Below are 25,835 nucleotides of genomic sequence, written 5' to 3'. Positions count from 1 at the left end.
TCTAGGAGCGAGTGTAGTTCACCCGCCCTGAACATCTTCTAGGAGCGAGTGTAGTTCACCCGCCCTGAACATCTTCTAGGAGCGAGTGTAGTTCACCCGCCCTGAACATCTTCTAGGAGCGAGTGTAGTTCACCCGCCCTGAACATCTTCTAGGAGCGAGTGTAGTTCACCCGCCCTGAACATCTTCTAGGAGCGAGTGTAGTTCACCCGCCATGAACATCTTCTGGGAGCGAGTGTAGTTCACCCGCCCTGAACATCTTCTGGGAGCGAGTGTAGTTCACCCGCCCTGAACATCTTCTAGGAGCGAGTGTAGTTCACCCGCCCTGAACATCTTCTAGGAGCGAGTGTAGTTCACCCGCCCTGAACTAGGGCTGGGCGATATGGCCTAAATATGATATCACGATATTTTCTGACCTTTCGGCGATACACGATACGCATCACAATGTTTTTCTTTTTTTCCCCAAACAATTCATTATGAGGCTTACCAAGACAGTATTTGAGTTTGCAAGCTAACATTAAAGACAAAATAAAATACCCATGCATTTAGCATTTTTATATTATATATTAGATTTAGATTATTGGATTATTAGATTATATATTGCATATATTTAGCAATGAGATATTATATGATTTAGATATGAAATATGATGAATTGAAGATGGGGGACCCTGATGTAAACAAGACGAAAGTCTTTCTCTGGTCTGCATCCTCCAGTCCACTGTTGTTGTATTGAGCTGTGCTGTATGCGTCTATATTAATGCCAGCCCAAGAGTGCTTCCGCATTCGCCTGATTGGCCCCGGTAACGCAATCCAATGCGCATTTTCTTTTTTGCCACTCACACACGGATATGGAATACATATTATCCAAATGAGGACCAGATTCACCCATAACGCCATAACGTTATTTCGCTGTACATTGTAACGTTAACACAACGCAGCTGTCAACTGTACTTTACATATTATCCAAACGAGGACCAGATTCACTCATAACGCCATAACGTTATTATGTTATTTCGTGCGACTGTACATTGTAACGTTAACACAGCGCACCCTAACTGCTTGTGTATTCTAGCAGTGTTTTAGAGGTTATTTTGTACAGTACCTTTATCTGCACTGAAACATACATTTCTACAGTACATGCAGTTGTTGAGGTAGATAACCGTGATTATGTTTATTTATTTATCTCTCTGTGAGCAAAACCTATTAATATTACATGTGTTGGCGGAATCGCGTCAATGTTTGTTATGAATAAAACGCCCGAAATAACATAATGTTACAAAGTACAGTTGACAGCTGGGCTGTGTTAACGTTACAATGTACAGTCGCGCGAAATAACGTTATGAATGCCCGAAATAACATAGCATTACAAAGTACAGTTGACAGCTGGGCTGTGTTAACGTTACAATGTACAGTCGCGCGCAATAACGTTATGAATGCCCGAAATAACATAACGTTACAAAGTACAGTTGACAGCTGGGCTGTGTTAACGTTACAATGGAAGCATGCGTTTGTGGGGCGTCAAAAAGAAAATGCGCATTGGTTACCGGCGAATGCGGAAGCACTCTTGCACTCTTGGGCCGGCATTAATATAGATGCGTACTGTATTGTACCCATTCTGCAATCTGTTAATAACGTTTTCATTCATTCAGACGGCAAACAGAATCATTTTGATTGACAGTTGAGTCTGCCAATTACGTCACACCGCTTGCACCCGCCCTGCTGTTCTTAGCACCAATCGGCAAGCGCGTATTAATTTTTTACTTCCGCTATATCCGCCATTGATTTTGAGAGCTCAAACAACAACAACGGTAGCGGTAGCTCCCCGCGGCCGACGTTTAGCTTTTAGCTCCGCAGGATGACTAAACGAGGCATAATGATTTTACTGCAACGAATGTTATAATAAAAGCCTTGAATGAATGAATGAATGAAAACTTTATTAACAGATTGCAGAATGGGTACAGTACAGTACGGCTCAATACATACAATTGTTAAGGGGATGCAGACCAGAGAAAGACTTTCGTCTTGTTTACATCAGGGTCCCCCATTTTCAATTCATCGTAACATATATGACATACAGATAGACAGTACTGCTACATCTATACATTTATGACATACCAGATTTGCAATTACAGTACTGTTTGTGATACAAAAAGAGTCCAGAAAGAAAAGAGTATATACATTAGGCGTAGAAACTGTACATTGGATTGGGTAGGTGGGGGTGGGGGGGGACTGTACATTGGAGGTGGTTGGGTGGGTGGGGGGGGGGGGGGTTGGGTAGGAGTGGGGGGGGGGGGCGGGTTGGGTAGGAGTGGGGGGGGGGGGGGTAGGAGGGGTGGGTGGGGGACACTGTACAACTGTACAAACAACACTGTACATTGGATTATTGACAAGACCATACTTGGTAATTTACTGTACATTGGAGGGGGTTGTGTTCGGACATTTACAGGGGCCAGTTTCGAGTTGCAGTCTCCCTTAGGTGTTTTTTGAGAGTGTTTTTGAAAGTGGGTAGTGATTCACATTCCTTTACAGCTTTGGGTAGGGCGTTCCACATTGATGTGGCATAATTGCGAAACGTGTTTAGTCCCTTGTTTGAGCCGAATCTGGGTTTAACATGATTTGTGGAGCTCCCTCTGGTGTTGTGATCGTGGTATTCACTGACCTTTGGGAAGTATTTTGTCATGTACATGGGTACCTTGGTCGTGTAGTGTATCTTGTAGACCAGGCCCATTGCAAGTTGCTGTACTCTGTCGTCTACTCTAAGCCATCCTAGGTTGTCAAAGTGGGCAGGGGTGAGGTGGGTTCTAGGAGTAAGGTCAAGCAGTAGTCTGACCAGTTTGTTTTGAGATGTTTGTAATTTTGTTTTTAGCGCCTTTGAGGTGCTTTGGTACCATGAGGTGCAAGCATAGTCCAGTGAGGAGATCCGGTACAAGAATCGTGTTCGTTGGTTGACTTTTTTTATTACATTGGATGCCATTTTGTCACATACCTTTCCATACATCTGTCTGATTGAAAACTTTATTAACAGACCGCAGAATGGGCACAACTGAGGGTGGTTTCACACTCACTGCTCTGTGTCGAATCAGAGCCGGCTCGCATCAGAAAATGGTGTGTCTGTCTGAGTGAGAACGCTGTCCCCCGTCCCCGCCCCCCGCTGATTCGTCCCCGGGGGCGCTGAACCTGGACAGCTGAAATAGGTGGTCTCAGGTGCGCGCTGAGTGGGGGCGGTTAGGCCTGGCAATTTTGTTTGCCATTGCTATGTCTATACATTGTTAAATGCATTTATTTCTATAGACCAGTGGTGCCCAACCAGTCGGCCGTGGTCGACCAGTAGATCAATGACATGCAATATAATTGCCACAAGCGATGGGATAATGTTAGCTTCTGAACAGGCTAGCTAACTAGCGTTTAGCCGTTAGCCATTGCTGTATACTATACTTTCTTGTTCGAATGCATTTATTTCTATTAGACCAGTGGTGCCCAACCAGTCGGCCGTGGTCGACCAGTAGATCGCTCAAAACGCTCAAAAGTGGACTCTACAACACCATCCATTCGTGATAAAATGGGGTGGGTTATATTGACAAGGCTTGACAACAGAGGTTCAAATATAACTTCATATTTATTGGCAATTTGTTCATTTTATATCAACATCCAGAGTCCGCAGTCGTGTTAAGACATTCCCGTTTACATTTTCGGTCGACCAGTAGATCAATGACATTCAATATAATCGATGCGAGCAATGTTACTAGTAAAAGGTTATAAAGCTAACTAGCGGTAGCCGTTAGCTTAGCGTTATTGTTAACGCTGCAAAACGATCAAAAGCGGGCTCTACAACAGAGTTCCATTCGTGAGAAAAGGGAGGTGGGTTATATTGACAAGGCTTGACAACAGAGGTTCAAATATAACTTCATATTTATTAGTTATTTGTTTCTTTATATCAACATCCATTCTCCAGTCTCCGTGTGAACACTTCCTGTGTTTACATTTAGAGCGTGACATCATCGACTACGGCAAGCTTACAAGCTCAAACCGTAAACAAAACCCAGAGCGCACCCAGACTGAAGTGTGTACACAAACTAGAGGGGGGAGAGGGGGGGGGGGAGTTCGGATCAGATCTCGGAACGGGCAGAACGGAACGAAATAGAAACGAATAGAGTGAGTGAGAAAGGGCCCTTAGTCAGCACGGGCTGAGATATGAACGACTAATGCTTGCTATCTATCTAGGTCGACCTTGGACGTTGCTATGTAAATATGCTGATGTTATTGAACGTGTAACTATATTGTTAATGCCACAAAACAAATGCCTTTGTTATCATAAGTAGTAACTTTGATGCAGTAGTGTGTGTGTGGGGCGGCGCTGTTCAAAAGTTTGAACGTGTGGACCAGATTGACGCGACACAATCCTCTTGGGCAAAACATCACGATATCCACGATACGTTTAAAAAGTGTATCGTTAATGAACTGTACCCGATATTTATATAATATCGTCATATTGCCCAGCCCTACCCTGAACATCTTCTAGGAGCGAGTGTAGTTCACCCGCCCTGAACATCTTCTAGGAGCGAGTGTAGTTCACCCGCCCTGAACATCTTCTAGGAGCGAGTGTAGTTCACCCGCCCTGAACATCTTCTAGGAGCGAGTGTAGTTCACCCGCCCTGAACATCTTCTAGGAGCGAGTGTAGTTCACCCGCCCTGAACATCTTCTAGGAGCGAGTGTAGTTCACCCGCCCTGAACATCTTCTAGGAGCGAGTGTAGTTCACCCGCCCTGAACATCTTCTAGGAGCGAGTGTAGTTCACCCGCCCTGAACGTGCCAAACAAAAAGGCAAACCTTCTGGCAGTTTGAAATGTTGAACGTTATCCACACGAGCTTCACGGGGAGACGCATTCTCTATGAATTTAATCCAATGTTTAAATAATAAATAAATACAAAAAAAACACACCCAGCCCTAGTGTGAAGTGAGAGAGAGAGAGAGAGACCCAGCCCTAGTGTGAAGTGAGAGAGAGAGAGACCCAGCCCTAGTGTGAAGAGAGAGAGAGAGAGAGAGACCCAGCCCTAGTGTGAAGAGAGAGAGAGAGAGACCCAGCCCTAGTGTGAAGAGAGAGAGAGAGAGAGAGAGAGAGAGACCCAGCCCTATTGTGAAGAGAGAGAGAGAGAGAGACCCAGCCCTAGTGTGAAGAGAGAGAGAGAGAGAGAGACCCAGCCCTAGTGTGAAGAGGGAGAGGGAGAGAGAGAGAGAGACCCAGCCCTAGTGTGAAGTGAGAGAGAGAGAGAGACCCAGCCCTAGTGTGAAGAGAGAGAGAGAGAGAGAGAGAGACCCAGCCCTAGTGTGAAGAGAGAGAGAGAGAGAGAGAGAGAGACCCAGCCCTAGTGTGAAGAGAGAGAGAGAGAGAGAGACCCAGCCCTAGTGTGAAGAGAGAGAGAGAGAGAGAGAGACCCAGCCCTAGTGTGAAGAGAGAGAGAGAGAGAGACCCAGCCCTAGTGTGAAGAGAGAGAGAGAGAGACCCAGCCCTAGTGTGAAGAGAGAGAGAGAGAGAGACCCAGCCCTAGTGTGAAGAGAGAGAGAGAGAGAGAGAGAGACCCAGCCCTAGTGTGAAGAGAGAGAGAGAGAGAGACCCAGCCCTAGTGTGAAGTGAGGGAGAGAGAGAGACCCAGCCCTAGTGTGAAGAGAGAGAGAGAGAGAGAGACCCAGCCCTAGTGTGAAGAGAGAGAGAGAGAGAAACCCAGCCCTAGTGTGAAGAGAGAGAGAGAGAGAGAGAGACCCAGCCCTAGTGTGAAGAGAGAGAGAGAGAGAGAGAGACCCAGCCCTAGTGTGAAGAGAGAGAGAGAGAGAGAGAGACCCAGCCCTAGTGTGAAGAGAGAGAGAGAGAGAGACCCAGCCCTAGTGTGAAGAGAGAGAGAGAGAGACCCAGCCCTAGTGTGAAGAGAGAGAGAGAGAGAGAGAGAGACCCAGCCCTAGTGTGAAGAGAGAGAGAGAGAGAGACCCAGCCCTAGTGTGAAGAGAGAGAGAGAGAGAGAGACCCAGCCCTAGTGTGAAGAGAGGAGAGAGAGAGAGAGAGAGACCCAGCCCTAGTGTGAAGAGAGAGAGAGAGAGAGACCCAGCCCTAGTGTGAAGAGAGAGAGAGAGAGAGAGACCCAGCCCTAGTGTGAAGAGAGAGAGAGAGAGAGAGAGAGACCCAGCCCTAGTGTGAAGAGAGAGAGAGAGAGAGAGACCCAGCCCTAGTGTGAAGAGAGGGAGAGAGAGAGAGAGAGAGACCCAGCCCTAGTGTGAAGAGAGAGAGAGAGAGAGAGACCCAGCCCTAGTGTGAAGAGAGAGAGAGAGAGAGAGACCCAGCCCTAGTGTGAAGTGAGAGAGAGAGAGAGAGAGATAGAGAGAGAGACCCAGCCCTAGTGTGAAGAGAGAGAGAGAGAGAGAGAGACCCAGCCCTAGTGTGAAGAGAGAGAGAGAGAGAGACCCAGCCCTAGTGTGAAGAGGGAGAGAGAGAGAGAGAGAGACCCAGCCCTAGTGTGAAGAGAGAGAGAGAGAGAGAGAGACCCAGCCCTAGTGTGAAGAGGGAGAGAGAGACCCAGCCCTAGTGTGAAGAGAGAGAGAGAGAGACCCAGCCCTAGTGTGAAGAGAGAGAGAGAGAGAGAGAGACCCAGCCCTAGTGTGAAGAGGGAGAGAGAGAGAGAGAGAGACCCAGCCCTAGTGTGAAGAGAGAGAGAGAGAGAGAGACCCAGCCCTAGTGTGAAGAGGGAGAGAGAGAGAGAGACCCAGCCCTAGTGTGAAGAGAGAGAGAGAGAGAGAGACCCAGCCCTAGTGTGAAGAGGGAGAGAGAGAGAGAGACCCAGCCCTAGTGTGAAGTGAGAGAGAGAGAGAGAGACCCAGCCCTAGTGTGAAGAGAGAGAGAGAGAGAGAGACCCAGCCCTAGTGTGAAGAGAGAGAGAGAGAGAGAGACCCAGTCCTAGTGTGAAGAGAGAGAGAGAGAGAGAGACCCAGCCCTAGTGTGAAGAGAGAGAGAGAGAGAGACCCAGCCCTAGTGTGAAGAGAGAGAGAGGGAGAGACCCAGCCCTAGTGTGAAGAGAGAGAGAGAGAGAGACCCGGCCCTAGTGTGAAGAGAGAGAGAGAGACCCAGCCCTAGTGTGAAGGGAGAGAGAGAGAGAGACCCAGCCCTAGTGTGAAGAGGGAGAGAGAGAGAGAGACCCAGCCCTAGTGTGAAGAGAGAGAGAGAGACCCAGCCCTAGTGTGAAGAGAGAGAGAGAGAGACCCAGCCCTAGTGTGAAGAGAGAGAGAGAGACCCAGCCCTAGTGTGAAGAGAGAGAGAGAGACCCAGCCCTAGTGTGAAGAGAGAGAGAGAGAGAGACCCAGCCCTAGTGTGAAGAGAGAGAGAGACCCAGCCCTAGTGTGGAGAGAGAGAGAGGGAGAGAGAGAGAGGCCCAGCCCTAGTGTGAAGAGAGGGAGAGAGAGAGACCCAGCCCTAGTGTGAAGAGAGAGAGAGAGAGAGACCCAGCCCTTGTGTGAAGAGAGAGAGAGAGAGAGACCCAGCCCTAGTGTGAAGAGAGAGAGAGAGAGCCCTAGTGTGAAGGGAGGGAGAGAGAGAGAGAGGTTCAGCTAAGTTCAGCTAAGATGAACCCCTAAAGAATATTCAACTGTTAATGGAATAACTAAACAGAAGGAAGAGATAACTTCACAAAGGCAACATGAATATATATAGATCCAATAGGACAAAGACCAACATTTAAATCCAAAGAGAAGAGCAAGTAGCAAGGAGACAAGGAGACAACGGCCTACAGCAGCTAAGGAGGCTAACAGAGTAGTCAGGTATACTGACACCGTTAGCTACGAGAGCTAGTGGGACCGTTGGGTTCAATAAAACGTTGCTACAAGAGCTAACGGGACCGTTGGGTTCAATAAAACGTTGCTACAAGAGCTAACGGGACCGTTTGGCTCATTATAACGTTACTGGTTCAATATAACATTGCTACAAGAGCTAACGGGACCGTTTGGCTCATTATAACGATAGTTAGCTGCGTTAGCTAACGGGACAGTTTGGCTCTTTATAACGTCACTACGAGAGCTAGCGGGACCGTTTGGCTGCATATAACGATAGTTAGCTGCGTTAGCTAGCGGGACCGTTTGGCTGTAAATAACGATAGTTAGCTGCGTTAGCTAGCGGGACAGTTTGGCTGTATATAACGATAGTTAGCTGCGTTGGCTGCCGACCTGCCTGGCTGCATATAACGCCAGTTAGCTGCGTAGCTACACAACGTTAGATAACGACAGCTAGCCAGCCAGCTAAATCCTAAATAATATCTTGTACAAAAAGCTAATAACAACAGTCTCAGTCAGTTAAGTTTGTGTATTACCTGGTGTGTTGCCATGGAAAATAACCAAAACAGGCTGTGCAGCAGAGAAGTTGAGTACCCTCCTAGTTGCAAAAGTAATAAAAACAAGAAAAAACACAAGGAGGAGACACTTTTGGCCCACCCAGAAGAGCTGTATGCTGACTACACTGTCTATAAGGACAAGATGGTGATGAATGACCTCATCTTCCACACAGAACATGTTAACTCCTGGAAACAGGTGATCTGTAACCACTATGACCATGTTGTGAAAGAAGGCATCGGTCGAGGAGGACGGCACACGATATGCCATGATGAGACCCTAGACACAGATAACCCAGTTCTTTTTTTTTGATCCACTTTTTCTCCCACTTTTCATATTTTTTCTCCCATCCCAATTTCGTATCATCCAATTCAACCCTCCCCTGTCACGAACGCTGTTTCTTGCCTCCCACAAGCCGGCTGCAATGTGGACTAAGTCATACATAGCACAAGTCCCCTCCGGTACTTGAGGTAACAGCAGTCGCATCTTTTCACCTGCGCAGCTCGATCTCTCAGTGTCGAGGAGTAACGCGTGGGAGGCTCACGCTGCCCCCGACACTTCCTGATTCTACTGCGCAGGCGCACCAACCGACTTGTAGGAGTCGCTTGTTCACAACGTTCGATCCCCACCCTTCAGTTTTCCCTCCCCGTAATACGGCCAATGTGTATTACTGCGGACGACCAGCCAAACTGAAAAACAATGTGGAGAGCTGGATTCGAACACGCGAATCCTAGCGTCTCCACACTGGTGGCGAGTGCCTTGTCCACTACACCACCTAGCCGCCCGCACAGATAACCCAGTTCTAACAATCTCTTACTATGTTAAAGGGACTGTATTAGTACAGGGAAATGAAGCAAACCTCAACATATTTCAAGAGCTTTTCCCAAAAATAAAAACGGAAGTGGAGAGAGTTGTGCCCAATACCAACAAGGCTGCGGACACACAGACAGAAGAGGACAAGGTGAACACAGACACAGAAATATCAGAGTCAAAACCAGCAACTAGCCCTTCTGACTGTGCCACTCCAACTCCCTCCAACCACACAGTGAACCCAGTGATGCCACTGCCAGCACAAAGAGCACCAGTCAGCCCATCCATTCACACTCCTTCAACACCCTCCAAACTGGTCCAGCAGCTGAGAGAAAGCGTATCTCTCCTGGAGCTGGAGTTTACTGAATTTAAAGAGAGGACTCTGGCCAGGCTGACTGAGCCCTGCACCATTCAGCAGCTGGGAGAAGAGCTCCGTCATCTGAAGAGGAACGGGGAGGAGACCACTTCAGAGCTGAGGGAGACCCAGAGGACGGTCATGGAGCTCACAGAAACCATGCGGGAGCTAGAGCAGGACAACAACACCCTACAGGCCCGGATGAAAGCCATGAAGGAAGATACAAACAGCCGGGAGGAGTCTCTACGCAGTGAGATAGAGGAAGTAAAGCTACAACGGCAAGAAGAAAGAATACATACATTCCCCCCCGATCAAAAGCGGTCCTCTGCTCCAACACTCACCACCCCACCCCCCCCTACTGCCAAACCAGAATATACCCCCCCCCCCCTGACCCCACTTACCCCTCCCAGCCTGACACCCAATGACATACCTTTGGACTCAGACCCCCTTCCAGCAGCCCAACCTCCACCCGAGCCACGGCCCCAGTGCACCAGACCAGCCCAGCCCGAAGCCCAGGTAGTCCTCCTCATGGACTCCAATGGCAAATACCTGGACACAGCACGCCTCTTCCCGGGCCTCAAGGTGACAGCCAAGCGCTGTCGGAACACAGGCCACGCCATGGAGCTGCTCAGACAGGACACTCTAGGGAGCCCCCAGTACATGGTGGTGCACACGGGCACAAATGACCTCCACTACCTACAGAATAGAACTGCTGAAGCAATGACCAGGGTGGCTGAGAAGGCCTCCAGGGAGTTCCCACACACCAGAGTAATCATCTCCACCCTCCTCCCCAGGATGGACACCCCTCCATACATCATTCACGAAATCAACATGGAGACCTCAAGAAACTGTGCTGCCCTCAAAAATGTCCACCTGGCCCACCACACAAACATCGGCAGATGGGACTTTAATAATGATGGGCTACACCTAAACAATGCGGGAGTGAGGACATTTGCAAAAACATTAAAGGATGCTGCCCTCGGACGCAACCCCAACAGACCCAGTCACACACCGGCCTCTCCGAGAAAGCACAGGCCCATGAGATACCCACGAGGAGTCACCCCACAAACCTATGCCCCACCTATACCCCACCTTTCCACCCCACCCAGTGAGAGGAGACATCCCCCCAGCCGACCCCTCAACCGCCCCCAGCCCACACCCCACCCTTCCAACCCACCCAGCGAGAGGAGACGTCCCCCCAGCCGACCCCCTCACCGTCCGCCGCAGGAGATGACCTATGCATCCGCCCTGACCAGGCCCCCCCCCCCACCCACATCAGAGCTGAATGAGATCAAACAAATGTTATACACGCTATGCAGTAAACTTCTCACTACAAGCTAGCAATCGACCAAAAGAAAAGCAGGCCAACTGCCTGCTGTCGCCTTTGTTGTTGTTGAATTTATTCTGTGATGTTCGTCCATTGACTGAATACCTTTATACCCTATAACCTTTATACCTTTGAACACCTTTATATATATTTTTCATTGATTGAATACCCTTATACCTTATAACCTTTATACCTTATATAATTTTTGTACAAAATGCAATCATTCGCCATTAGTTGCTGGAACATACAGGGTCTTTGCTCTTCAACATACGGCCTTAAGAGTAGAGACTCAGATTTTTTACAGGCTATAACAAACAATGACCTCTTAATCCTAACTGAGACATGGTGCAGAGAAGATGTAGACACACACTGCCCTCCTCACTATAGAGAAGTCATTTTGCCATCGAATAAAACGAAACATATTAGTCAGGGCAGAGACTCAGGGGGATTGATAATTTGGTACAAATCACAACTCCACCAGTCAATACAGATTCTAAAAACCGGGAACAATCATATTTGGTTAAAACTAAATAAAGAAGTAATCCCCTCTCAGAGAGACCTATTTATCTGTGGAATTTACGTACCACCCACTGGGTCTCCATATTACTCAGACGACATCTTCTCCAACCTTGAATCAGAAATATGTCTTTACCAAAGTCAAGGTCATGTGCTTGTTTGCGGTGACTTCAACGCCCGAACGGGAACCCACCCTGATTTCACCAGTACACATGGAGACAATTTCATATCTGACCACACCATATGCAACCATGTAAACCAGTCCCCTAGAAATAACCATGACACTTCCATAAACAAAAATGGAAAGGATTTATTACAGCTGTGTAGAGGACTGAGTCTCTACCTTGTCAATGGGCGTGTGAGAGGGGACTCACAAGGAAGGTACACTTACTGCTCACCCCTTGGCAGCAGCACAGTAGATTACATGATAACAGATCTGGATCCAGTATCCTTCAGTTCATTCACAGTCAAACCCCTGACCCCACTCTCCGACCACAGTCAGATCACTGCATACATGAAAAGAACTGAGTCGCTCAAAAATCCCCCTACACAGCCCAGTAAACTATACAACATCCCCAAATACTACAGATGGTCCCAGAACAGCATGCAGGACTACCAGAGAGCCATCGCCAGTGATGAGACACAATCACTGTTAGATACGTTCCTAGCCATGCCATACTCTAACAGTGTTGAAGGAGTAAACCTAGCTGTAGAACACATCAATTATATATTTGAAAGAACTGCAACAAAGTCCAAATTAAAAATATCAGGTAACAAACAGAGGAAAACTAAAAAGGACCAATGGTTTGACAAAGAATGTAAAGCTCTTAGAACACAGCTAAGAAAAATATCAAACCAGAAACACATAAACCCACAAAATGACACCCTACGCCTCCAATACTGTGAATCATTGAAACACTACAAAAAGACCATCAGAATTAAAAGGAACAATCACGTAAATAAACAATTGTGCAAAATAGAGGACTCTCTAAGCTCTAACTCCTTCTGGGACCACTGGAACTCATTGAATAAAGATAAGCCGGAAGAAATGGCTATCCAAGATGGGGATGTTTGGACAAACCACTTCACATCACTCTTTACAACTGTACCCCTAAATACAAAAACGGAAACCAGCCAGATATGTGAAAAATTACAAAAATGGGAAAATATCATAAAGGATAATCAAAACCCTTTAGACTTCCCAATCACAGAACAAGAGCTGAAATCAAAACTCCAGTGCCTTAAAGCTAGAAAGGCCTGTGGTACAGATGGCATATTAAATGAAATGATTAAACACAGCTCTGAAAAATTCCAATTGGCTATTTTAAAATTATTCAATTTGACACTAAATCTAGGCTATTTTCCTGATGTCTGGAATGAAGGACTCATAACCCCAATTTTCAAGAGTGGAGATAAACATGACCCAAAAAACTATAGGGGTATCTGTGTGACGAGTAATTTGGGCAAACTTCTATGTAGTATCATCAACACCAGACTCATAGAATTCCTTACAGAACACAGCGTTCTAAGTAAAAGCCAAATCGGATTCTTACCAAATTATCGTACCTCTGACCATATATACACTCTTAAAACCCTAATTGACATTCACGTAAAACAGAACAAAAACTAAATATATTCCTGCTTTGTCGATTTTGAAAAAGCCTTTGACTCAATTTGGCACAAAGGTCTTTTCTTCAAAATTCTAGAAAGTGGTGTTGGAGGAAATACATATGACTTGATCAAATCCATGTACACAAAAAACAGATGTGCTGTTAGAATTGGAAATAAAAGAACAAATTTCTTCACCCAGGGTCGCGGAGTCCGCCAGGGGTGCAATTTAAGCCCAACATTGTTCAATATATATATAAATGAATTAGCAAAGTTATTAGAACTTTCTACTGCACCCGGTCTGACTCTGCACGATACCAATGTAAAATTACTGATGTACGCAGATGATCTGGTTCTGCTGTCAGCCACTAAAGAGGGTCTACAACAGAACCTAGACATCCTCCACCAGTTCTGTCACACATGGTCTCTGAACGTAAACATGAAGAAGACTAAAGTCATGATCTTTCAAAGGAGACACGAGTCTCAGAGTTCACATAATACATTTAAATTAGGCACACACATATTAGAAAACACAAAGCTACCCATATTTGGGATTGAAAATAAATCATAATGGAAACTTCAATATGGCTGTGAATGAATTGAAGGAGAAGGGAAGAAGGGCTTTTTATGCCATCAAAAGGAAAATTCCAATTGACATCCCAATTAGGACCTGGCTCAAAATTCTAAATTCCGTAATAAATCCAATAATATTATATGGCAGTGAAGTGTGGGGTCCATTAACTAACCAAGATTTCCCAAAATGGGAAAAACACCCATTAGAAGTACTGCATGCAGAATTGTGCAAAAACCTACTTAAGGTCCACAGACACACTGCCAATAATGCATGCAGGGCAGAACTCGGCCAATACCCCCTAATCATTCAAATTCAAAAGCGAGCCATAAAATTTTACACACACCTCCAATCAAGTGACCCCCACTCCTACCACTACAAAGCCCTTCAGAGCCAAGAGATGAACCCAGATAAGAGTCCCCTCTGCCAGCTAGTCAGAAATCTCTGCCCACAAATGCCTCAGGACAGATACCAAAAAATCTGGCCCAACCAAATAACCTCAAAACAAAAAGAAAACTATATAGAATATTGGAACAAATCAACCAAATCTCAAAGTAAATTAGAATTCTATTTGACCCTAAACAGAGAGTACACGGTGGCAGAATACCTGACCACTGTGAATGATATAAAATTAAGAAAGACATTGACACGGTACAGACTGAGTGGACATAGTCTAGCCATAGAAACAGGCCGTCACAGGCAGAACTGGCTGCCCAGAGAGGCCAGGCTGTGTTCACTTTGTCATCAGGGGGATGTTGAGACAGAACCTCACTTCCTGCTATACTGTGAGAAATACAAGGATTTAAGAGAAGTCTTCTTTGATAAAATAAATAAAATTGATCCACAGTTTATCCATCTCCCTGATAATCAAAAGCTGTTATATATATGTGGGGAGAAAAGTCAGTGTACAGTATTAGCTGCAAAATATGTAGATGGTTGTCATACAATAAGAGAACAAGCCCTGTAAATACATGTATCTGGGTGGCTACATCTGTAAAATGACTACCCGATTGAATGATTATTTTGTAATTTAATATGTTTCTGTTGATTGTTTTACTTATTGCTAATATTATGGTATGTTTTATTGCTTAATAATATATATGTTATTGTTTGTATGTTGGACTTGCTTTGGCAATAAGTATGTTGATATTTCATGCCAATAAAGCCTATTTGAATTTGAATTTGAATTTGAGAGCCCTAGTGTGAAGGGAGAGAGAGAGAGACCCAGCCCTAGTGTGAAGGGAGGGAGAGAGAGAGACCCAGCCCTAGTGTGAAGAGAGAGAGAGAGAGAGACCCAGCCCTAGTGTGAAGGGAGAGAGAGAGAGACCCAGCCCTAGTGTGAAGGGAGGGAGAGAGAGAGACCCAGCCCTAGTGTGAAGAGAGAGAGAGAGAGACCCAGCCCTAGTGTGAAGAGAGAGAGAGAGACCCAGCCCTAGTGTGAAGAGAGGGAGAGAGAGACCCAGCCCTAGTGTGAAGAGAGAGAGAGAGAGCCAGCCCTAGTGTGAAGAGAGAGAGAGAGCCAGCCCTAGTGTGAAGGGAGAGAGAGACCCAGCCCTAGTGTGAAGGGAGGGAGAGAGAGACCCAGCCCTAGTGTGAAGGGAGGGAGAGAGAGAGAGACCCAGCCCTAGTGTGAAGGGAGAGAGAGACCCAGCCCTAGTGTGAAGGGAGGGAGAGAGAGACCCAGCCCTAGTGTGAAGAGAGAGAGAGAGAGAGAGAGAGAGAGAGAGACCCAGCCCTAGTGTGAAGTGAGGGAGAGAGAGAGACCCAGCCCTAGTGTGAAGTGAGGGAGAGAGAGAGCCCTAGTGTGAAGGGAGGGAGAGAGAGACCCAGCCCTAGTGTGAAGAGAGAGAGAGAGAGAGAGAGAGACCCAGCCCTAGTGTGAAGTGAGGGAGAGAGAGAGACCCAGCCCTAGTGTGAAGTGAGGGAGAGAGAGAGCCCTAGTGTGAAGGGAGGGAGAGAGAGACCCAGCCCTAGTGTGAAGAGAGAGAGAGAGAGAGAGAGAGAGACCCAGCCCTAGTGTGAAGTGAGAGAGAGAGAGAGAGAGAGAGAGAGAGACCCAGCCCTAGTGTGAAGAGAGAGAGAGAGAGAGACCCAGCCCTAGTGTGAAGTGAGAGAGAGAGAGAGAGAGAGACCCAGCCCTAGTGTGAAGAGAGAGAGAGAGAGAGACCCAGCCCTAGTGTGAAGAGAGAGAGAGAGACCCAGCCCTAGTGTGAAGAGAGAGAGAGAGAGAGAGAGAGACCCAGCCCTAGTGTGAAGAGAGAGAGAGAGAGAGACCCAGCCCTAGTGTGAAGAGAGAGAGAGAGAGAGAGACCCAGCCCTAGTGTGAAGAGAGAGAGAGAGAGAGAGAGAGAGACCCAGCCCTAGTGTGAAGAGGGAGAGAGAGAGAGAGAGACCCAGCCCTAGTGTGAAGGGAGGGAGAGAGAGAGAGCGGGAGAGATGGCTTCTGTGAGATGAGCAGACTGCGTGGTGCAGTGTTAAAGTGTTAAAGTGCTGTCGGTCCATCTCTCTCTCCGCTACACCAGTGGTTCCCAAAGTCGGGGTCGCGACCCAAAGGTGGGCCGCGAGATGATTTAAATTTTTTTTTTTTTGTCAGGCCACTGAACTTAGAAGCAGGCCAGGACAGTGTTTCTAGTTGTATTCTAAAATTCTATTCTATTGTATTCTAAAATGTGACTATATGGTTTTATATTAACTTAATAAATAAACAAAAACGAAAAATCTACTTATTTCAACGAACATTTCAAACTAAATAACAGATTATGCACATAAAACGCTGAAAACAACCGAAGCAAGAATAGTATTTTAATGAGGCTATGATTATTATCATTATTATTTTGCAACAAGTTAGCCCTCTCATAAATAGCACATATAAATGAATAACTAACTTGAACTAACTTAATAGGATTGAAGTGATATTTGGCTTAAAAAATCGGTCGCCTGGCAAAAAAAAAAAAAAAAAAACCCGACGATGTGCATTGGGCCGCGGCTCTCTGACGCCTTATTTTCTGGGCCCTGGCCTGAAAAGTTTGGGAACCCCTGCGCTACACCACTGATGGACGTGAAGCCCCAGGCTGTATCTGGAGTCGGCAGGATTTAAACCCACCGTACCCACTCCCTACACACCGTTTAATCTTCCTCCCCGTGTGAATTCCTGGGCAACAAAGCGCTTATGAACTGCCAAGACTGACGGAGACCGTATACACACGTGGACACACTGTGTGATCCCATCACATTGGACGCCTTTTTCTTGCACTCAAAAAGATGCCAGGCTTGCCAGGTGGAGTTGGGCATCGTTTGGATTTGAACGATTCCGATTCCGATTCTTTGAGGTGCAGCCGGTCAAAACAGGCCACAGCTTATTTCGCAGGAGAAAAGATTTATTTGGAAAATCCTTTATTTTTTTGCTACCTCAGCTAACGTTACATAAGTTACATACATTACTACTGATTACTGTTGCTACCTCAGCTAACGTTACATAAGTTACATACATTACCACTGATTACCGTTGCTACCTCAGCTAACGTTACATAAGTTACATACATTACCACTGATTACCGTTGCTACCTCAGCTAACGTTACATAAGTTACATACATTACCACTGATTACCGTTGCTACCTCAGCTAACGTTACATAAGTTACATACATTACCACTGATTACCGTTGCTACCTCAGCTAACGTTACATAAGTTACATACATTACCACTGATTACCGTTGCTACCTCAGCTAACGTTACATAAGTTACATACATTACCACTGATTACTGTTGCTACCTCAGCTAACGTTACATAAGTTACATACATTACCACTGATTACCGTTGCTACCTCAGCTAACGTTACATAAGTTACATACATTACCACTGATTACCGTTGCTACCTCAGCTAACGTTACATAAGTTACATACATTACCACTGATTACCGTTGCTACCTCAGCTAACGTTACATAAGTTACATACATTACTACTGATTACTGTTGCTACCTCAGCTAACGTTACATAAGTTACATACATTACCACTGATTACCGTTGCTACCTCAGCTAACGTTACATAAGTTACATACATTACCACTGATTACCGTTGCTACCTCAGCTAACGTTACATAAGTTACATACATTACCACTGATTACCGTTGCTACCTCAGCTAACGTTACATAAGTTACATACATTACCACTGATTACCGTTGCTACCTCAGCTAACGTTACATAAGTTACATACATTACCACTGATTACCGTTGCTACCTCAGCTAACGTTACATAAGTTACATACATTACCACTGATTACTGTTGCTACCTCAGCTAACGTTACATAAGTTACATACATTACCACTGATTACCGTTGCTACCTCAGCTAACGTTACATAAGTTACATACATTACCACTGATTACCGTTGCTACCTCAGCTAACGTTACATAAGTTACATACATTACCACTGATTACCGTTGCTACCTCAGCTAACGTTACATAAGTTACATACATTACCACTGATTACCGTTGCTACCTCAGCTAACGTTACATAAGTTACATACATTACCACTGATTACCGTTGCTACCTCAGCTAACGTTACATAAGTTACATACATTACCACTGATTACCGTTGCTACCTCAGCTAACGTTACATAAGTTACATACATTACCACTGATTACCGTTGCTACCTCAGCTAACGTTACATAAGTTACATACATTACCACTGATTACCGTTGCTACCTCAGCTAACGTTACATAAGTTACATACATTACCACTGATTACCGTTGCTACCTCAGCTAACGTTACATAAGTTACATACATTACCACTGATTACCGTTGCTACCTCAGCTAACGTTACATAAGTTACATACATTACCACTGATTACCGTTGCTACCTCAGCTAACGTTACATAAGTTACATACATTACCACTGATTACCGTTGCTACCTCAGCTAACGTTACATAAGTTACATACATTACCACTGATTACTGTTGCTACCTCAGCTAACGTTACATAAGTTACATACATTACCACTGATTACCGTTGCTACCTCAGCTAACGTTACATAAGTTACATACATTACCACTGATTACCGTTGCTACCTCAGCTAACGTTACATAAGTTACATACATTACCACTGATTACCGTTGCTACCTCAGCTAACGTTACATAAGTTACATACATTACCACTGATTACCGTTGCTACCTCAGCTAACGTTACATAAGTTACATACATTACCACTGATTACCGTTGCTACCTCAGCTAACGTTACATAAGTTACATACATTACCACTGATTACCGTTGCTACCTCAGCTAACGTTACATAAGTTACATACATTACCACTGATTACCGTTGCTACCTCAGCTAACGTTACATAAGTTACATACATTACCACTGATTACCGTTGCTACCTCAGCTAACGTTACATAAGTTACATACATTACCACTGATTACCGTTGCTACCTCAGCTAACGTTACATAAGTTACATACATTACCACTGATTACCGTTGCTACCTCGGCTAACGTTACATAAGTTACATTACTACTGATTACCGTTGCTACCTCAGCTAACGTTACATAAGTTACATTACTACTGATTACCGTTGCTACCTCAGCTAACGTTACATAAGTTACATACATTACCACTCACAGGCGTTGCTGGTCATGGGGTCGTACAGAAAACTAAATGAACTTCTCCATTATCGATTTGGTTTGTTTTGCTGTCGATTTCTCTTCAAATACCTCCGATTTGTAATCCCTCCCCCCTCAGTTGATTTGATTGGTCCATATAGACAAGAAAGTGACACACTGACGTCCGTTGCGCTCCGTGGCTAAACGTTTAAACTTTTTCAATTGAGAGCGCCTGAAAAAAGCGTCCGAAAAAAACGCGAGACGCGTAGTTAGGAGGAGATGCGCCCGCCTGACGTGACACACCCATTGAAAACCGTAGGAAAAACTGGTCAAACTGGTGCTCTACAGTACTTGATTAGAAATGTAGAAAACAATGCATTTTTTGGGGGGGGGGAAACTTACAGATGTGTTCCATAGACTCACAGGAATTGTGTAAAATTGCCCAAATGGTGAAAGAAATAGTAAGATAGTATTAGTTCCCCTTTAACACTTTGGATGCCACTGGTGAACATGGTCAAAACATGGTTGAATGCCAGCACCCACTTCAATGATAACGTTGTGAACGCATAATCTATGTCTTAAATTATGGCTGTGTGTCTAATCTGCCCGTCGTTTATCAATGACTTGTTTGCAGTCAACATTGTCGAAGCGGATTGTTTTTTTAATCGGTTCATTTCCGTTTTATACCATTTTGAAAAGCCCTCCTTTTCTTGAAAGTTTCAGGAAAATATAAAGATTCCGTGATAAACGGCATTTACTGGAATATTCTGGAATACACAAAAAACCATGTCATTTTTCGGCCTATTTATGGCCATGTTTAGACGGAAACGCTCGCGGGTGAATCTGGAAAAATATTTTTTCGCATGTGCCTTTTGTTCATACGGCAACAGCGTTTTTGCGGGGAGAATCCGCAAAAAAGTGAAACCACCTTCCTGGGTGGAAATCCTAGAAACGATACACCACAGCGCTATCATCTGAACAGTCAAACCGCATAAAACTATGACGAAAGGGTTCTCAAGGCTCTCGTCGCGCGTACTGCTTACGTCACAGGCATGCGCCAGTAGCCTAGACGCGTAAACAAAGCGAACAAGCATGTCTGATTCTATCCACGGAGATCACCACATTGGCAGTACTTTTAAATACACAAGAATCAGTCCAGCGGCTATCGCAACTATTAGTGACTGGAGCCACTGTCTGTGAGTGACTCTGCTTTGGTCCAATCACATTCCCCCACCCACAGTCTGCGAATCAGAGACAGAGTAGGGCGGGTCTTCACAGCACGCTTGGTTGTCTCAGCTACCTGAGGCAGTGTAGCGGGGCTCCGTCGTCTCGAGTCGACTACTTTTACAGCCTCGTCTGCACGAAGAATTCCCTCCCAAAACACGAGTCTAAACGCAAAATTTAAAGTGAGACCGCAAGACGACTTCTGCGGTTTCTGTTGAGACTCTCTCCGTCTAAACATGGCCTAAGAATCATTTTCAAATAAACGCTAGATTATCGATACTAGTATATGTGTACTTATGCACGCTAGAGAAGCGAGCTGAAAAATATATTCTCATTTCCTGATCAGCGCGCACACACACACACACATAGGGCAAACTCTGATATCTTTGGGAAAACAGATCCGATTATCCTAAGACTGGTAAAATAGATTCCTTACCTCAGATCAGATGTTCTCCAAAAAGATGATTCCAATTCCTGATCGCCATTCCAAATATCGATTTTAGTTTATTGATTCAGCGCTGGGTACTGGAAATATGTATTCCACGCTGTTTTCCGGCTCGGCAATCACTTTGATCTCTTCGGATGGCTTGCCGGATAAGTAAAATGAGGAAACTGGATTCCCCGCCCCCCCATCAGTCTAATCCAATGGGGTGCAGTTACACAGGGAGAGACGATAGGGGGCGGTATTTTCCCAATGGTGCTCAGAGAGAGGTTGCTGCACTAACGTGAGACTAGATTGATGCAATATGAATTCAAATCGCTAATAAATAATAAAAAATAAAAAAAAGACAAACAAACGCTATATAGCTTGGATATAGATTGGCATTCAACGGTCGGCATGAACTAACGACATATAGCGTCGTTGGCACTCAAAATGTTAAAAAATTACATTCGGTACAGCATACTAGGGCTGGGCGATATGGCAAAAAATTATATTGCGATAACGATATCGATAACATTAAAAAAACTCTATAAAAAAAGCGAATATAACATTTTATTTTCTTATTTTTTTAAACAGATGTATGTTTATTTTGCAGCAATTCTTTGTCGTTGCCGCCATCTTCAGTGTTACATCCCCTCACACTCCAGTTCTCAGGCTGCAGCTGGTTTGAAAGCGAAAGTAAAGCGGCTTCTCTGCTGGCTGTGGCTCCAGGGGAGTTGAACAGTTCTGGCTCTGCTGGTTTATTTTCTATCTTTTGGCGCTTTTTTGGTGGACAAACCACCGCACATGTGCATTGTGACTCGTGACTGGAGTCTAGCTCTGCTAGCACACATAGCCTACTGTGTACAGACGGTTTCAAACTGTATTTTAAATTAGAAAGCAAACAAAATAAAAGAAAAATAAATCTCAATTTGGTCAGTATTGTCATTTGGACAAGCAAAGCCATTACTTTAAGTTACAGGCAAGAAAGACAAGTCTGTCCACTGTCTCTGGTTTTAAAACTGCCCTGTTGCAGGTCAGAAGGGAAAAGACAAAATTTTTTTTTTTTTTTTATATATATATTTTTTTATATCGATTATTAAAATATATCGCGATAATTATCGTTATATCGCCCAGCCCTACAGCATACTCTACTCAGAGTCTCTACAGTGTTCCGTCATCGTGCAGCTGCTCTGAGACGGCTGATGGAAAGGTGTCGTATACACAGGACATGTACGGCCACACGCACACGCACCCGTCCTGTCCAACCCCTGTCCTGTGTGGTGGGTGTGGTCACCGTGTGGTCACCGTGTGGTCACCATGTGGTCACCGTGTGGTCACCGTGTGGTCACCGTGTGGTCACCGTGTGGGCACCGTGTGGGCACCGTGTGGTCACCGTGTGGGCACCATGTGGTCACCGTGTGGTCACCGTGTGGTCACCGTGTGGTCACCGTGTTGGTCACCGTGTGGGCACCGTGTGGGCACCGTGTGGTCACCGTGTGGTCACCGTGTGTAACTCTCAGCAGCTGAAACACACTGGAAGTTGAACAGTCACTGAATGGCAGCGGCTTATCGCGGGCGCCGCTGTTCACACCGTGGCTCGGGAGGTAGAGCAGTCGTCTGGCAATCCGGAGGTTCCCGGTTCGATTCCCGGGCAGCGCGTCGTCGATGTGTCCTTGAGCAAGGCACTTAACCCCCTAATTGCTCCAGATGAGCAGGTCGGCACCTTGTACGGTCGCCTCCGCCGTCGGTGTGTGAATGTGTGAGTGAACGGGTAGAAATGTGAGGAACAAATCGTAAAGCGCTTTGGATAAAAGCTGCTTTATAAATGCAGCCGTTTACCATTTACAGCTTCAGTTAGATTAGACCACTGCTGATGAGGTACCAGGAGGACCTAATCACATCTCTGATTGCATTCGTGTGTGTGTGTGTGTGTGTGTGTGTGTGTGTGTGTGTGTGTGTGTGTGTGTGTGTGTGTGTGTGTGTGTGTGTGTGTGTGTGTGTGTGTGTGTGTGTGTGTGTGTGTGTACTCTGGGAGTACACATTTGGCTCTATGTAGGGCTGCTGCTCGATTTATGCCAAAAATCACGATCATTTTGCTTGATATTAAAAATCATGATCAACACTTTGGGAGCCAGCCGTGTTTTCCTTTTTACCCCCTTGAATGCCCACATCCACTCCAATTAGGGATGCACCGATATGAAAATTTGCCACCGATTGTTCAACTAACACAATCGACCGATACCGATATTTCTGGTAACATTTTTTTTAATTATATATTTTTTTTTGTAATATATATATATATATTTTTATGAAAATACTGTATATTTGTCTTACAAATTGTGCTCACCGATATGAACATAGGCCTCTTTACTTACTTAAAAAACTGGGTTGAACATGATTTGTGGAGCTCCCTCTGGTGTTGTGGTCGTGGAATTCACTGACCTTTTGGGAAGTATTTCGACATGTACATGGGTACCTGAGTGGTGTGGTGTATCTTGTAGACCAGGCCCATTGCCCAACACACAAGTGGCTCCCTCCTCCCTCTCTCAACACGAGCTGAAGGGGGAGGGGCGAGCGAGCGCACCGCTGTGAAGGAAGGGTGCGCTGCGTTTACAACACGAGACAACACGAGAGCAACGCGGCATGCGGCACAATGATCGCTTTATCTCCACGAATATATTGTCTCCTCTGAAGTAGGGATGCCCCGATCACGTTTTTTGCCACCGATACCGATCACCGATCGTCTTGAGCCATATCGGCCGATACCGATCCGATATCGATCGTTTTTGATTAATTTTTTTTTTTTTTATATAAATATATATATATTTTTTTTATTATAAAATATATATATTATATAATTATACTTGTAGTTGTATTATCTGCGAGACATCGCCACCACGCAACAAGTCAAAATGCTTGCTGTCTCCACTGTCTGTGTGTATACTCTGCTTTGATCAAATCACATTCAGCATGCCCTCAGCAGGGTATATCTGCGGCTCTGCAGATATACCCTACTCCCTCAGCTAGCCCCGTTAGTGACTGCGATGCAAGCCGGGGCTCGAATACGCATCGAATCAATGTTATAAGACATTGATATCAGGAGCTATCTGTAGCTACTGCTAGCCGGCTATATAATGTTAAGACAACGCCTCAGTGAACTATTTAGTTTAATGGGACGTTTAGTTTTGAACAGTGAGCTAACGTGAGCTAACGTGCGCTAACATGAGCTATCATGCACGTCTACTAGACTATTGCTGGAGCATTTGTTGATATCAGGAGCTATCAGTAGCTAGCCGGCTAGATACCGTTAACAATGCCTCATGTATTAAACTAAAAGTGAATAGTTGACTGGGTCATTCTGTTTAAACCATAACGGTAGCTAACGTTAGCTCACTAGGTTAGAGCAGACTATTGCCCGAGCTTGTTTACACGGGGAAGGGAGGAGGAGACGGAGCGTCTGAGACAGAACTCAGCGAGTGAGATCTCGTTTTTCGATCGGTTTTGACGATCGGCGAAAATAAAGCATTATCACCGATCACGATCGCATTTTTATACTGATTATCGGCCGATAACGATCGGGGCATCCCTACTCTGAAGCCTTCAACTGTTTCTGTCGTTGACGATCAAAGTCTCACCTCTCCTCTCTTCTTCCCACAGGAACTGGAGATCGCTGCTGACTGCAACCATGTAAGTGTTCTGAACTCCTAGCCCTGGGAGGGAGGGAGGGAGGGAGGGAGGGGGAGAGGGAGGGAGGGAGGGAGGGAGGGGAGAGGGAGAGGGAGAGGAGAGAGAGAGGGGAGAGGGGGGAGAGGGAGGGAGAGAGGGAGAGAGAGGGAGAGAGGGGAGAGAGAGGGAGAGAGGGGAGAGAGAGGGAGAGAGAGAGAGGGAGGGGAGAGGGGGGGGAGAGGGGGGAGAGGGAGGGAGAGGGAGAGAGAGGGGGAGAGAGGGAGGGAGAGAGAGGGAGGGGAGAGGGAGGGAGAGAGGGGGGAGGGAGAGAGGGAGGGAGATGGGGAGGGGAGAGGGGGGAGAGAGGGAGGGGGGAGAGATGGAGGGAGAGGGAGGGGGAGAGAGGGGGAGAGAGATGGAGAGAGCGGCAGGGAGGGAGAGGGAGATGGAGAGGGGGAGGGCGAGGGAGGGAGGGGGAGAGAGAGGGAGATGGAGGGGGGGAGGGGGAGGGACGGAGGGGGAGAGAGAGAGAGGGGGAGACTTTATTTTTTTCAAATGGTGGATATCTAATTTAGGATTTCCTCCTACAGTTACCAGCTCTGATCGCTGTTACTTTGATTATAGATATCGTAGACATGTTATAGATACCGTAGACATGTTATAGATATCGTAGACATGTTATAGATACCGTAGACATGTTATAGATACCGTAGACATGTTATAGATATCGTAGACATGTTATAGATACCGTAGACATGTTATAGATACCGTAGACGTGTTATAGATATCGTAGACATGTTATAGATACCGTAGACATATTATAGATATCGTAGACATGTTATAGATATAGATATCGTAGACGTGTTATAGATATCGTAGACATGTTATAGATATCGTAGACATGTTATAGATATCGTAGACATGTTATATATATCGTAGACATGTTATAGATACCGTAGACATGTTATAGATATCGTAGACAAAGACATGTTATAGGTGTGATAGATATCGTAGACATGTTATAGGTGTGTTATAGATATCGTAGACATGTTATAGGTGTGATAGATATCGTAGACATGTTATAGGTGTGATAGATATCGTAGACATGTTATAGGTGTGATGGATATCGTAGACATGTTATAGGTGTGATAGATATCGTAGACATGTTATAGGTGTGATAGATATCGTAGACATGTTATAGGTGTGTTATAGATATCGTAGACATGTTATAGGTGTGATAGATATCGTGGACATGTTATAGGTGTGATAGATATCGTAGACATGTTATAGGTGTGATAGATATCGTAGACATGTTATAGGTGTGATAGATATCGTAGACATGTTATAGGTGTGTGATAGATATCGTG

General features: G+C 45.4%; 1 protein-coding gene across 1 annotated transcript in view; it reads left to right on the top strand.

Annotated features, from left to right (window-relative positions):
- Nucleotides 1–25,835, top strand: part of LOC311244797 (Golgi apparatus protein 1-like) — a gene marked incomplete at its 5' end in the record, with an annotated part of 129,553 nt that overhangs the window by 15,689 nt on the left and 88,029 nt on the right. Inside the window, one exon of the mRNA XM_084334484.1 lies at nt 24,460–24,489. Within this exon, the coding sequence (XP_084190610.1) occupies nt 24,460–24,489 (30 nt within the window). The remainder of the gene's footprint in view (nt 1–24,459; nt 24,490–25,835) is intronic.

The sequence above is a fragment of the Notolepis coatsorum genome, assembly GCF_963971535.1.
Source record: "Notolepis coatsorum genome assembly, chromosome: 18".
In the NCBI taxonomy this organism is placed as follows: domain Eukaryota; kingdom Metazoa; phylum Chordata; class Actinopteri; order Aulopiformes; family Paralepididae; genus Notolepis; species Notolepis coatsorum.
The sequence above is the reverse complement of the archived record's forward strand: the minus strand, read 5'-3'. Positions and strand labels throughout refer to the sequence as shown.